Raw genomic sequence first — 16,187 nt, forward strand, 5'->3', positions numbered from 1 at the left:
AAATAAAAGGCAAAAATTAAATTTTCTTTTACCCTCCTACGCGTTTTGACGCTTTTCTGATTCCTCATTACCCACTTATTTTGGACTCGTTTCGGATTCTTAAATTATGAGCGCCGTGAGCATGTTTGAGAGGTAGCTTTGTTTGCGTAAATATGTGTACCCTATAAACATTCTCTTACAGTTCTGGAGTTTAATATGGGTCAAAAGCTTCAAAAATGCTATCACCTTAGAGCCTATGACTCCAATTGATGAAATTATAAACAAACGCAAAATATTAAAATTAGTAAACTAGGCAGCTCCGGAATAAAAACTCAGAAATTTTTATGCAACAATTTATTCTAAATAAATAATTGAAAATAATAATTGATATTCAAATGATTTTTAAATACCCAAAAAAAGATACAAAAGAGGAATATTACGTGTATTTTCCTGGTATTTACCCATAAAAATGGTAAATACCCGGTAGAATCCCAACTCAATCATGATTCAATACATATATGTAATACTCCTAAATTGCTAATAGAAAATGCTCGCAATGTGTTTGGAATTCGAAATCAAAACAACACAGCCTATACAATTTTTGTAATTGTAGCCGTGATAAAAAAAAAATGGAGGTAGTTCCATTTAGTGTGACGTTAGCCACTTGACTTTTGCGGGAACAACGACAATTTCAGCAAAAACAAGCTACCAAATTGAAAAATGTTACGAATTTTTCTAATTTTGATGGATTTCATATTAACGGATACGACTAAACTACTTTCTTAGTTACTTTAATTAAAAAAGAAAAAACTTAGCCCCATGCTTTGGAAATATTTTAATACGAAATATGAGCCTAGAAAAGGTTTTTAGTAAGTTTTTCGTGCTCCCGAAAATTGTTTTGGTGGAAGAAACATGGATGGAATGCAAAGCAAGGGAATATAGCCTTCTTAAGTGTCCGTACGTTTGCTCAGAACATTTTGACAAAACATACACGTTTGTCAATTGCTTGCTCAAAGGAGGTCCTTATAAACTGACACCGCAATTTCTTGCTAAATTGGCTACAAGTCCACATTTTTTATTTCTTTATTTATTGTATAATTCAAGCGTTGCGCTTTAGGAGGGAATTGTTAAACCATTTTTAGGGAGAATATTACCACATGTAGATCTACAGGTTAGCCACGAGTTATGAAAGTGTTTTTGCCCGTTGTACCAGGGGTCACCTTGGGACAGCCCCGCCTATACACATTCTGTGCCCTTTTAGCATTGACATCGATGCGCAGACTTTGGAGGTACACTTTTTGTCAACATGCCTTGAGAAATATCCAATGTAGGGGCATGCTAGAACAACAAGATTTTTCGTGTATTTTTTTTTTCTGTCTAGGGGTCAAGCTGCCATAAAGATATGAGTCATTATCCACTATTTTTCAATAAAATTCCTTGTTTTACTATATTCTCAATCGATATATATGCACATAAATCGTGCTAAAGTATATTATTATTATCTCAGATAACCATTGCGTTTTCATCCTGAAGGAAACTTCCATCCCGAAAAACCACAATTTCGCCTTAAACAGTAACGGTATGGCAACGCTTCTAGCAAAACAACCAACATTGTGAAACTTCAAAAATCCCCAAATCCGTCAAAAAATTTTGAGTGGAACTATGTACCTTCTTTTTTGTATCATGATTGTAGCACAGCATAAGTGTGACAAGAAAAAATTTAAATTTAGGTACATTCGATTATTGAAAACAAAAACGTTTAAACAGCAATATATAGGCACTCTGATGTTTGGGAATGTACGTAGCTTTTTGTAGCAATATAGGAGTATTACATATATGATTCAATATAACAATAATGAAATAATTAAGAGTTTCTACTTTGTATTGAAATTTGAATAAGCCCTTAAACGTAGAAAATTTTACATTTTCCTCTGTGAAATTAGTATTAAATTGAAATGTTTTAGAACTGTAGCGGATCGTATACATTTGTTTTCATTAAATAATTTTTCTTATTCCTACCGTTTAAGCCTTTACAAAAGTAGCACGCGTTAATTCACAGGATTACGATGTAAAAGTAGTTGATACAGCCGGTCAAGATGAATACAGTATATTTCCCGTACAATATAGCATGGACTTTCATGGTTATGTTCTTGTCTATTCCATAACGAGTCAAAAATCCTTTGAAGTAATTAAAATTATCTACGAAAAACTACTAGATGTAATGGGAAAGAAATAGTAAGTTTAAAACTTTTCAGTAAAATGTATGTTAAGGGCCAATTAATGGTGACTTATATCCATAAAACCATAACCAGATAAAACAGCTGATCGCACCTACCTTATGAAAATCAATGTAATTGATTAATGGTGTCATACCATAACGCTAACGCCATAACCATACCATAGCCAACCAATTGGGTTTTGGTTTTTCGCCATATCCATAACCTAAAAATATTTGAGTTGGTGAATTTAATAAGTTTTTGTAGATTTTATTCATTGTTTTGGATAGGTTATGACTAAAATACTTATTTTTTGTGGAATATGTTTGTAATTTTTTGCCTTTTCTTCATTTTTATGAAAATTTCACGAGTTTTAGGTTAAGGCACCATTAATCGATCACATTGGAGATGATTATGGATATGGGTATGGTTACGACTATGGCGTTAGGGTTAAGGAAGTTTAATTGGCCCTTTAACCTACTTATGTTTACCATTGTTTTACAGTGTACCTGTGGTGTTAGTTGGCAATAAAACGGATTTACATCAGGAGCGTACAGTAACCACAGAAGAAGGCCGTAAATTGGCTGAATCATGGCGGGCAACATTTTTAGAAACATCCGCTAAGCAAAATGAGGTAGAGATGTTTTTATTTTGCAGTCATTACCATTATTATAATTGGAAAAATTTATATTAATAATATTTATTTTTTTTTTATACATTTCATTATAGTCTGTTGCTGATATTTTTCATCGATTACTTATATCAATAGAGAGTGAGAATGGTAATCCACAGGAGAAGAATAGTTGTATAATATCGTGAAAACTCATAATGGGCATAAACTGTCGACCATATCAACAACAATTACAAAAGCCACAATCCCACTTATGATAAAAGAATAATGTGGAGAGCACAAACAAATTAATATGTGAGCAAACTGCAACTTGAGCTGTTTGCGTTTTGTGAAACAAACACAATACAGTAATAAATATGCAGCTGCAAACAATGTAGGTGTGGTCGTAGGGAAGGTCAAACGCGAGTGTTATGATTCAATTGAATGATTTTTAGGTGGGAGTGAGAGATAGTTTTTCTTTTGTTTTCTTACATCATGCATTCATACATAAATACTGCTGAATAGAATATCACCCCATTTCGGCTGCCAGTTCAAAATCGCCCCGAAATATTTTTTAAATTAAATTTTTTAAAAGGCACTATTCACACTTCGATTAAAGAACGTCCTATCTCGGATTATTTTTCATAAATGTTTTTTTTTTTTTCAAATTCCCAAAGGCTACCTACAGTCCTTTCTAATTTGGGCTCGTTAATTTACACTGAAAGAAATGGTGCTAGTAAAATCAACAAATCGGTTCTGTTGTTCTTGACTTAACGGAGATTCGGTGAAATTGATCGAATTATGGTTAATTCGACCGAGTTCTTTGTCAAGCGAACAAATTAGTTTAGTTATTTCAACAGAAGAGAAATTGTCGCTCTTAAGTTAACAAAATTCTGTAAAATTGACAGATTCCTAATCAATCTAACTGATTTTTCTGTTAACACAACTGATCCCACTGGTCATTTCAACAGCATCAACGGTCAATACGTGAGCAAATTTCAAAAAGAATTTTACGCTCACTGCGCTCTCTACCTTGTACTTATGACGATGGTGCTACTTGTTAAAAAAAAAACACCAAAATAAGAAAACCACCAAATCGAAAAAACACAAATTGGGAAAACAACAAAAAACTAGTTTTTCAGTTATCAATACAAAACGAAAAACCCTTTTTTGATTTACTGTGCAAAAAATTATGATATACCGGGACACATATTTATCGGGTACAATTTTGCAACCTCTCCTCCAAGCGAAATGCAAAATTGCGCCCTCTTGTTGCAAAAGTTTTTTTTGAACGAACAGAATTTTTCCAAAGTTAGTAACATTTTGTTCAAGTTTTTACGAATTTTCACTCACGCGAACGAATCTAATAAGATAATAAAAATATCCTTTTTTAATGTGGATGTGTCTGACAACATAAAGGTTTGAGTTGTTTTGGAATCGTTTCAACTTGAAGTGTTACGAAAATTAAACATACATGTAAAGTTACTCCAGTGGTGAATTGCCTTCCAGCGACTTCATTCTTTACTTATCTTTAACTTACAAGTTCTCTATTTAAAATGTTATGCCAAACATTTATACTACAAGTTTTGTTCGAAACAATCAAGTGTGGCAACTACATGCGAGAGAAGAAATTTAGAATGAGCTGAGCTGCAACTGAAAGAATTGAGAATCAGTTTTGTGACTACTATTTTAATTTCTCTTTGCAAAGCGAAGTTCAAAACTATAAATTAAATAAATTATAAAATATAAAATTTGGCGAAAGTGCGTTTAAAAAAAAAAAATAAATGTAAGGCGCGATAACCTCCGAAGAGATCTAAGGCCGAGCTTCTCTTCCAATTTGCGTCGTGCTCCTCTTGATTTTTCCCTACAAATTGGCCGGACGGGACCTACATGTTTTATGCCGACTCCGAACGGCATCTGCAAGGCAGATGAGTTTTCACTGAGAGCTTTTCATGGCAGAAATACAATCGGAGCGCTTGCCAGACACTGCCGAGGGGCGACCCCGCTTAGAAAAATTTTCTTCTAATTGAAAAATCTTATTTCTAAAATTTTGATGTTGCTTTGCCCGGGAGTTGAACCCAGGGCATACGGTGTGATAGGCGGAGCACGCTACCATCACACCACGGTGGCCGCCAAAGTGCGTTTAATAAAACAAAATAATAAAGTCTATAATGTTTATTGTGTGCCAGCATATTTGATGTACGCCCAATTGAGGTTCGGTTAGTAAGTGCGTACATATCTATGTATATGTAGCAAGCATGCGTATTTATGTATTTACATATTTACGTATATGGCAACATAGGTACTTTCGTACAAAGCTGTCGCAACAAGTTTTTTGTTCATTTGACTACTAAAACGGTCAATTACGAATCAACGATTTGTGCGCAGTTGATTCAACATCTTGTTGCGATGGATACAAATTTACAGAAATTTCGGTTGAATTGACCCGTATTTCGGTTGATTTTACCAGTCTTTTTCTTTTAGTATACGAACTGTTAAAATTTTGATATTTTACCACATTGTCCGACTTACCACTTTAAAACAAATTGGTAAAATTTGGAAGAACTTTAAAAATCACATAAACACAAATTGAATTCGTAGCAATGAACGTAATAAAAATTTACATCTGTATATGAATGTGACTACTGTCCATAATAAAACAGTGACATATAAACAGGTGCTTAGTCTCGGTTTGATAGTATGATAAATTTATATTTACATGAGAAGGTGACTTTGAGTAACCTATATTCTTAAGTTTATTTAAAAAAAGAAGCAATTATTTGGTTTTTAATCCAAAATTCTACCAGTCCATTTTTTTTTAATTTACCCAACAACTTTCAGTCCGTACCGACTCTAGAGCCGAGACCGAAACCGCAGCCGAATTTCGATTATATCTCTACGAGCCGTGCCCGTGCGCATCTTGTGCAACCAATCTAAAAGTCTCTTATCAAATATCAACATACATCAGCTGTTCTATCAATCAATTGAAACTTATAGCCGCCATCTGGCGTATGAGAGCAACTGCCGGTAATGCAGAGAAAATATTCACAATCCTCGTGTTCCAATGGTACATGAACCAGATACGGATAGAGATTTAACATGCAAATGCAACAACAATATGATCCATATGGTTCACATTAGGGCTGAGACTATCCGTTGACACGGATAAAATCCGGACGGCATGGATATCCGGTTAATATTCGTTTGTGAAACTATCCGGATTTATGAAGATCCGGTTAAAAACCGTATTTTTGGATATCCAATGAAAGCAACAAATTGATGTACCATATATGTTTATTTAACACTAGGGGGACCCCGGTGTGCTTCGCTACACCAATAGAAATATTGGAAAAAGAATAAAATATCATAGAATTTTTTTAATCTTTATTTTAATTCTTAATACAAACACGGTTCCTCCAAATTCAATCCGCATACTCGAAGCGTTTGTCCTGCGCCTTGTTTACTGACATAGCAAATGACAGGCGCACTGGAAATTGCAAACGCTTGAATTCAAATGGCATGTCTGTTGGTATCAGTGGGATTCGCGGTATAAGCACAATTTCACCTTTCGCTTTGCCGGTCAGTATTGTTGCTTCAATTAAATTTGTCATCAACTTTTTTACATTCAGTCTTGTTCCATTACACTGTTTTGGTGCATTTAAATTCCGTAATAAAATAACTGATGAGCCGACCTTCAAATTTAAACAATGCGGTGGCATACCAGGCGGTTCCAATGATTTCAAAAATTCAGCTGGGTAATTCACTGCGTCATCTTGATTCATTGCGCTATCCTCAGACTTGTATGTTGTCACCACACCTGGCAATTTTTTTCAGAATGTGATGATTGATTTCATTGACATGTACATTTTTTGGTGCCAGTATTGCGCGTTCTCTCCACCAATCGTGATTCATGTAATTTTGAACAATATTTGGAAACACTCGTTCAATTAATTCTTTTGATTGGATAATTGTACAAAAATTGTTTGGCAATGTAATCAAACCATTTGTTTTGTCGATTGGAATTTTGCCATTTACGATCTCTAACAATTGCTTCGAGAAATGCTCTGCAGACTGATCATTGTGCAACTGAACACGCTTGTTTATGTGTAATGTTAATTTTTTCGCGTATCGCCACAAAAGGGAAGACTTCCGGCAATATGCATTGATCTCATCTGCCGTTGTTGATCGTGGAATAACGGGAAATGTTTGTCGAAAGTTACCTGACAATAAAATTAAAGCACCACCAAAAAGCCTTCGGTTTCCACGTAAATTTTTCTTCGTTCGATTTAATGCTTCCAATGATTTTTTGTTTGCCATTGTACCCTCATAACATAGAATGACCGCTGCTTGTTCCAAAACGTTTGCCATCGCTGAATTTTTGGATATGTTACAGGTTGGAGTTTCAACCACCTGTATATTCAATGGCAATTTTAAAGCTGAATGAGCTATCCGTCCTCCATCCAATAAAGTTCCAGCAATTCCAGAAGAAGCGAGTGCCAAAGCAATTTTCTGTTGCGATCGAATAGTTGCTAAAATCAATGAAATCACAAACGTTTTTCCGGTGCCGCCAGGTGCATCCAAAAAATATAATCCACCAGTGTTATCAGAAACAGCTTGCATGATTTTGTCATATATATCCTTTTGTTGATTGTTCAATTTGGTGATGTTGGATTGAACAAATGTACGTAAATCGTCACAATCGAATTGTTGTTCACGCTGCAACTCTCGATCAAATAAATCATGCATTGGACGATTTGGTGAAATCAAAGCTAACTGCCTCAATGCTCTATTTGCAATCGCAAGACACATATCTTCAGTTATTATCAAATTTTCATTGTACATTTCCAATGTAATCAGCAAAACAGGATCCATTGCTCTACGACGCATCCGAATTAAAATATCTTCAGTCATGTAATCTTTATATTTATTCCACAATTCAATTGGATTCGATGGCATGCATGTTGATATTATAATCGAAAATAGGATTCGTATTTGCTGTGGATAAGATGAAATCGATGCATCATGAAGTGTTGCGTCCCAATGAGTGTCACCTTCTAACAAATGCAAGAGCTGACATGCTTCGCAATATATCTGACAAAAGTTACCGTAAACTGTTCTTAAATCCTGAAATTATTTTGGCCCTCAAACGTTTACCAACAACATTCGCAAATAGAAACATTCAGCATTGTTGGGATGTACCGTATCATCCTGCCCAAAGCATCTGCTTGGAAAATACCTGGATGACCATCAACTGGTGTTCCTTGTTTACGTCGTTGAAATTTGTTTGATGATGCATTCCAGGTGTAATATTGCGGTATATCAACATATATCAAATTTCTGGCAAATGTGTCGATTTCACACAATTGAAAAAAGCATTAAAGTAGTTGCTGGTAGTTGTGCTGCTCTCTGCTGTACATTCTCAGTAGTGAAATAAACTCGTTGACCATTCTCCAGATGAACTGCCAAATGGACAACAACAGGATGTCTTTCGTGCAAAGGAAACGAAAAGGATACGCCAAACTGCTTCATTACTGCTTATGTATCGCCCCATTTGATATTGAGTGATTTCATCATTTCTATTTTCACCATCTACTCTAAAACAGCCATATCACTTTCTTTATTTACAAATGTATTTGATAGACTTTACTGAGTTACAGTACTCAACATTTATGTGAGCCTGAAAAACTTTTGACAGTATCGGTGAATATGGCACGACACAACGATTGTCAACTTCAATGTCTTGATTGCGTACTCTTATTATCGCCGTTTCACCATTATTTTCAAATGATCGACGTCGATACAATGGATATCCGTCATTGCCTGCTATGGTATCGGAAATTAATGCTCTCGGATACCGCTTTGAACATTTCCCATCGATCATACATGGTGAATTCATATTTATTTCACCGCATGGACCGTGAATCATGTTTTTTGTTACCACTTCAAATAATTCTGGATCGATGGTTTGATCTGGTATTTCGGCTGATATGACGCTGTCAATCTCGTCCGGTGTTATTTTACGTACCAGCCATATCAATATGTGTGCGTGTGGCAAACCTGTTTTTGTCATTCAATCGAGTACATCCAACATTGTACCTTTCCAAGAATGCTTAATTTCACAATTAAATCCATCAGTGCCTTCAATTTTTGCCGGAATACACGTGCTGTAACATCGTGTCGATCTGTTGGTGACTGACCGTCGAACAAATTATTTTTTATATCGTTCCACATCGGATTACACGTAAAAGTGAAGAAAAGATCTGGTCGGCCGTATTTTCGAACATATGACATAGCATTTTGTGCATATTCGTGCATGTGGCGTGGACTACCAATATAAGAAGCTCGTAATATCGTCAGACGTCCGATATCATTCACATTTGCATCATTCGCTATTGCATCTTGCAAATGTATGTACTCTTCAGATCGCAATTTGGCTTGATTGAATCGGATGAAATTGAGACGTTCAGTTTCAATTTTTGCACACATGTCTACAATGTATTGGTGAAAAGGTTTACCACATCTCAGAATGTAATTTTGTTCTTGTGCACGAATCATCAATCGATAAGAATAATAATTCATCGCACTAAAATTCTTTTGAACATCCCGACCTGTAAAAAATATGTTCATTCGATTTTAAATTTTAGTTTTTATTTAATATCTGATTAATACAATTAGTATATTATTTACCGGTTCTTGGATCTATCATTGGTATATTATGTTATAACCATCATCAATGTATAATTGGATATTGTAATGCGTAGTAACTGCGATGACGCTCCGAAACACGCTGTAATTGTTCATTTCTAAGATGAAGTACAATATCGCGGAATTGAAACTGATCGCCAACAATTACAATTGCCACTTCATCAATCGTCGGTACATTAACACACCGATTCTAAATATTCTCGCGGAATTTTGTTCCTGCGGATTTTTTTATTCCCGCGGAAAAATTCCTCCAATTCTTTTCTCCTAGGGAGAAGAATAATTGGGGAATAGGAATTTCGAATTTTCGAAGTCAGCTGTTTTGTCAATTGAAATTTCGTTGCGCATTTTTTATTTTGTTTAAAAAATAGAAAAGTTTAATTATTGTTGCGTATTTGTTTGAAATTAAGAAATAAACAGACCAATTCTAAATGTTCTCGCGGAATTTTGTTCTCGCGGATTTTTTTATTCCCGCGGAAAAATTCCTCCAATTCTGTTCTCCTAGGGAGAACAATAATTGGGGAATAGGAATTTCGAATTTTCGAAGTCAGCTGTTTTGTCAATTGAAATTTCGTTGCACATTTCGTAGCAATGAACGTAATAAAAATTTACATCTGTATATGAATGTGACTACTGTCCATAATAAAACAGTGACATATAAACAGGGGCTTAGTCTCGGTTTGATAGTATGATAAATTTATATTTACATGAGAAGGTGACTTTGAGTAACCTATATTCTTAAGTTTATTTAAAAAAAGAAGCAATTATTTGGTTTTTAATCCAAAATTCTACCAGTCCATTTTTTTTTAATTTACCCAACAACTTTCAGTCCGTACCGACTCTAGAGCCGAGACCGAAACCGCAGCCGAATTTCGATTATATCTCTACGAGCCGTGCTCGTGCGCGTCTTGTGCAACCAATCTAAAAGTCTCTTATCAAATATCAACATAAATCAGCTGTTCTATCAATCAATTAAAACTTATAGCCGCCATCTGGCGTATGAGAGCAACTGCCGGTAATGCAGAGAAATTCACAATCCTCGTGTTCCAATGGTACATGAACCAGATACGGATAGAGATTTAACATGCAAATGCAACAACAATATGATCCATATGGTTCACATTAGGGCTGAGACTATCCGTTGACACGGATAAAATCCGGACGGCATGGATATCCGGTTAATATTCGTTTGTGAAACTATCCGGATTTATGAAGATCCGGTTAAAAACCGTATTTTTGGATATCCAATGAAAGCAACAAATTGATGTACCATATATGTTTATTTAACACTAGGGGGACCCCGGTGTGCTTCGCTACACCAATAGAAATATTGGAAAAAGAATAAAATATCATAGAATTTTTTTAATCTTTATTTTAATTCTTAATACAAAACATTTGGATACACTACATTTTTCGTTTTTCCATCTGGGATTTGATTAAACAAACAATTTGGAATGCCTACTCTGGAACAGGCAACGTATGCGAAAAGCACGGTTCCTCCAAATTCAATCCGCATACTCGAAGCGTTTGTCCTGCGCCTTGTTTACTGACATAGCAAATGACAGGCGCACTGGAAATTGCAAACGCTTGAATTCAAATGGCATGTCTGTTGGTATCAGTGGGATTCGCGGTATAAGCACAATTTCACCTTTCGCTTTGCCGGTCAGTATTGTTGCTTCAATTAAATTTGTCATCAACTTTTTTACATTCAGTCTTGTTCCATTACACTATTTTGGTGCATTTAAATTCCGTAATAAAATAACTGATGAGCCGACCTTCAAATTTAAACAATGCGGTGGCATACCAGGCGGTTCCAATGATTTCAAAAATTCAGCTGGGTAATTCACTGCGTCATCTTGATTCATTGCGCTATCCTCAGACTTGTATGTTGTCACCACACCTGGCAATTTTTTCAGAATGTGATGATTGATTTCATTGACATGTACATTTTTTGGTGCCAGTATTGCGCGTTCTCTCCACCAATCGTGATTCATGTAATTTTGAACAATATTTGGAAACACTCGTTCAATTAATTCTTTTGATTGGATAATTGTACAAAAATTGTTTGGCAATGTAATCAAACCATTTGTTTTGTCGATTGGAATTTTGCCATTTACGATCTCTAACAATTGCTTCGAGAAATGCTCTGCAGACTGATCATTGTGCAACTGAACACGCTTGTTTATGTGTAATGTTAATTTTTTCGCGTATCGCCACAAAAGGGAAGACTTCCGGCAATATGCATTGATCTCATCTGCCGTTGTTGATCGTGGAATAACGGGAAATGTTTGTCGAAAGTTACCTGACAATAAAATTAAAGCACCACCAAAAAGCCTTCGGTTTCCACGTAAATTTTTCTTCGTTCGATTTAATGCTTCCAATGATTTTTTGTTTGCCATTGTACCCTCATAACATAGAATGACCGCTGCTTGTTCCAAAACGTTTGCCATCGCTGAATTTTTGGATATGTTACAGGTTGGAGTTTCAACCACCTGTATATTCAATGGCAATTTTAAAGCTGAATGAGCTATCCGTCCTCCATCCAATAAAGTTCCAGCAATTCCAGAAGAAGCGAGTGCCAAAGCAATTTTCTGTTGCGATCGAATAGTTGCTAAAATCAATGAAATCACAAACGTTTTTCCGGTGCCGCCAGGTGCATCCAAAAAATATAATCCACCAGTGTTATCAGAAACAGCTTGCATGATTTTGTCATATATATCCTTTTGTTGATTGTTCAATTTGGTGATGTTGGATTGAACAATTGTACGTAAATCGTCACAATCGAATTGTTGTTCACGCTGCAACTCTCGATCAAATAAATCATGCATTGGACGATTTGGTGAAATCAAAGCTAACTGCCTCAATGCTCTATTTGCAATCGCAAGACACATATCTTCAGTTATTATCAAATTTTCATTGTACATTTCCAATGTAATCAGCAAAACAGGATCCATTGCTCTACGACGCATCCGAATTAAAATATCTTCAGTCATGTAATCTTTATATTTATTCCACAATTCAATTGGATTCGATGGCATGCATGTTGATATTATAATCGAAAATAGGATTCGTATTTGCTGTGGATAAGATGAAATCGATGCATCATGAAGTGTTGCGTCCCAATGAGTGTCATCTTCTAACAAATGCAAGAGCTGACATGCTTCGCAATATATCTGACAAAAGTTACCGTAAACTGTTCTTAAATCCTGAAATTATTTTGGCCCTCAAACGTTTACCAACAACATTCGCAAATAGAAACATTCAGCATTGTTGGGATGTACCGTGTCATCCTGCCCAAAGCATCTGCTTGGAAAATACCTGGATGACCATCAACTGGTGTTCCTTGTTTACGCCGTTGAAATTTTTTTGATGATGCATTCCAGGTGTAATATTGCGGTATATCAACATATATCAAATTTCTGGCAAATGTGTCGATTTCACACAATTGAAAAAAGCATTAAAGTAGTTGCTGGTAGTTGTGCTGCTCTCTGCTGTACATTCTCAGTAGTGAAATAAACTCGTTGACCATTCTCCAGATGAACTGCCAAATGGACAACAACAGGATGTCTTTCGTGCAAAGGAAACGAAAAGGATACGCCAAACTGCTTCATTACTGCTTATGTATCGCCCCATTTGATATTGAGTGATTTCATCATTTCTATTTTCACCATCTACTCTAAAACAGCCATATCACTTTCTTTATTTACAAATGTATTTGATAGACTTTACTGAGTTACAGTACTCAACATTTATGTGAGCCTGAAAAACTTTTGACAGTATCGGTGAATATGGCACGACACAACGATTGTCAACTTCAATGTCTTGATTGCGTACTCTTATTATCGCCGTTTCACCATTATTTTCAAATGATCGACGTCGATACAATGGATATCCGTCATTGCCTGCTATGGTATCGGAAATTAATGCTCTCGGATACCGCTTTGAACATTTCCCATCGATCATACATGGTGAATTCATATTTATTTCACCGCATGGACCGTGAATCATGTTTTTTGTTACCACTTCAAATAATTCTGGATCGATGGTTTGATCTGGTATTTCGGCTGATATGACGCTGTCAATCTCGTCCGGTGTTATTTTACGTACCAGCCATATCAATATGTGTGCGTGTGGCAAACCTGTTTTTTGCCATTCAATCGAGTACATCCAACATTGTACCTTTCCAAAAATGCTTAATTTCACAATTAAATCCATAAGTGCCTTCAATTTTTGCCGGAATACACGTGCTGTAACATCGTGTCGATCTGTTGGTAACTGACCGTCGAACAAATTATTTTTTATATCCTTCCACATCGGATTACACGTAAAAGTGAAGAAAAGATCTGGTCGGCCGTATTTTCGAACATATGACATAGCATTTTGTGCATATTCGTGCATGTGGCGTGGACTACCAATATAAGAAGCTCGTAATATCGTCAGACGTCCGATATCATTCACATTTGCATCATTCGCTATTGCATCTTGCAAATGTATGTACTCTTCAGATCGCAATTTGGCTTGATTGAATCGGATGAAATTGAGACGTTCAGTTTCAATTTTTGCACACATGTCTACAATGTATTGGTGAAAAGGTTTACCACATCTCAGAATGTAATTTTGTTCTTGTGCACGAATCATCAATCGATAAGAATAATAATTCATCGCACTAACATTCTTGTGAACATCCCGACCTGTAAAAAATATGTTCATTCGATTTTAAATTTTAGTTTTTATTTAATATCTGATTAATACAATTAGTATATTATTTACCGGTTCTTGGATCTATCATTGGTATATTATGTTATAACCATCATCAATGTATAATTGGATATTGTAATGCGTCGTAACTGCGATGACGCTCCGAAACACGCTGTAATTGTTCATTTCTACGATGAAGTACAATATCGCGGAATTGAAACTGATCGCCAACAATTACAATTGCCACTTCATCAATCGTCGGTACATTAACACACCGATTCTAAATATTCTCGCGGAATTTTGTTCCTGCGGATTTTTTTATTCCCGCGGAAAAATTCCTCCAATTCTTTTCTCCTAGGGAGAAGAATAATTGGGGAATAGGAATTTCGAATTTTCGAAGTCAGCTGTTTTGTCAATTGAAATTTCGTTGCGCATTTTTTATTTTGTTTAAAAAATAGAAAAGTTTAATTATTGTTGCGTATTTGTTTGAAATTAAGAAATAAACAGACCAATTCTAAATGTTCTCGCGGAATTTTGTTCTCGCGGATTTTTTTATTCCCGCGGAAAAATTCCTCCAATTATGTTCTCCTAGGGAGAACAATAATTGGGGAATAGGAATTTCGAATTTTCGAAGTCAGCTGTTTTGTCAATTGAAATTTCGTTGCACATTTCTTCTTTTGTTTAAAAAATTGAAAAGTTTAATTATTGTTGCAAATTTGTTGGAAATTAAGAAATAAAATATGAAAAATGCACAGTATTTATTGCATTTCATGTGGTATTCACTGAAATGAATAATGAATTGGTGCCACAGCAACATCAACAGCGGAACATAAGAAGAAGACGCCCACAACCCAGGCGTAGTCACCCGTCACTTACCCCCAGAGTGGCGACGTCTCCCCCCATGCACTTCAGAATTCTGCAGTTAAACTGTAATGGACTAACTGGGAAGATTACGGAGATAGTAAATTTCATGAAGCGGCACAACATCCGCATTGCTGCGATTCAAGAGACTAAACTCACAGCACGATCTGCATTGCAGACCTGCTCTGGGTATAATGTCCACAGAAAAGATCGCGAGAGCGGAAGTGGAGGCGGCCTCGCGTTTATAATACACCACTCTGTGCAATATCACATATGACATCGACCGCAGGGACAATGTCTTAGAACGTCAAGGCCTATCTGTCCGGTCAGGCGATGCAAACCTAGAAATCATCAACATCTACATCCCCCCTGCCACCTGTTGCCCCAGTGGATACCGCCCTAATATCAGAGCCTTACTCACTGGCAACAATCGCATTATCTTAGGCGATTTCAATGTCCATCATGATCTATGGCATTCAAATTTGCGGGCGGACAGTAGGGGTGAGATGTTGGCGGATCAAATAGAAGAAGCGACGTTTTGCACAATAAACGGAGACGCCCCCACACGTATGGTAGGAAGCTGTCACAGTTCGCCAGATATCTCAATCGTGAGCGCAGAACTCGTAAACTGCGTCAACTGGCAGCCGATGGTATCATTGGCATCCGACCACCTGCCTATACTTATTTCGCGAGCGTACCGCCGACTTTATCGTCACCGAAAAACGCACTTTCATAAACTTTAAAAAAGGAAAGTGGGAAGAATATAAATCTTTTACAGACAACCTCTCTGCTGCCCTCGCTATCCCGACTGATGCCCGCCAAGGGGAGCGTGCCTTCCGCAAGGTCATTGAATCCGCCTCGGCACGTTTCATCCCCGCCGGGAGAATTCCTGAAATCCGGCCCCACTTCCCAGCGGAGGCCGCAAACTTAGCGAGAGAACGTGACCTTATAAGGCAGCTTGGTCCAGGCGACCCCCAAATAAGGGATATAAACCAACGCATCAGATTGCTTGTGGATGAACACAAGCGGGCGAAATGGGAAGAGCACCTAAGAGGTTGTAACCTCTCTACCGGTGTGGGTAAACTTTGGTCCACCGTAAAGTCCCTATCGAATCCGACTAA

General features: G+C 36.5%; 1 protein-coding gene across 2 annotated transcripts in view; it reads left to right on the forward strand.

Moving 5' to 3' along the window:
- The window catches only part of Rheb (Ras homolog enriched in brain), a 42,537-nt gene extending 39,311 nt beyond the window's left edge, over nucleotides 1–3,226 (forward strand). For both annotated transcript variants that reach the window (XM_067784640.1, XM_067784648.1), the window contains exons 3-5: nucleotides 2,007–2,214; nucleotides 2,700–2,829; nucleotides 2,925–3,226. In XM_067784640.1, coding sequence (XP_067640741.1) covers nucleotides 2,007–2,214; nucleotides 2,700–2,829; nucleotides 2,925–3,014 — 428 coding nt within the window. In that variant the 3' untranslated portion in view covers nucleotides 3,015–3,226. The remainder of the gene's footprint in view (nucleotides 1–2,006; nucleotides 2,215–2,699; nucleotides 2,830–2,924) is intronic.
- The last annotated feature ends 12,961 nt before the right edge of the window (nucleotides 3,227–16,187 follow it).

Source organism: Eurosta solidaginis, chromosome 1, assembly GCF_040869045.1.
Source record: "Eurosta solidaginis isolate ZX-2024a chromosome 1, ASM4086904v1, whole genome shotgun sequence".
Lineage (NCBI taxonomy): Eukaryota > Metazoa > Arthropoda > Insecta > Diptera > Tephritidae > Eurosta > Eurosta solidaginis.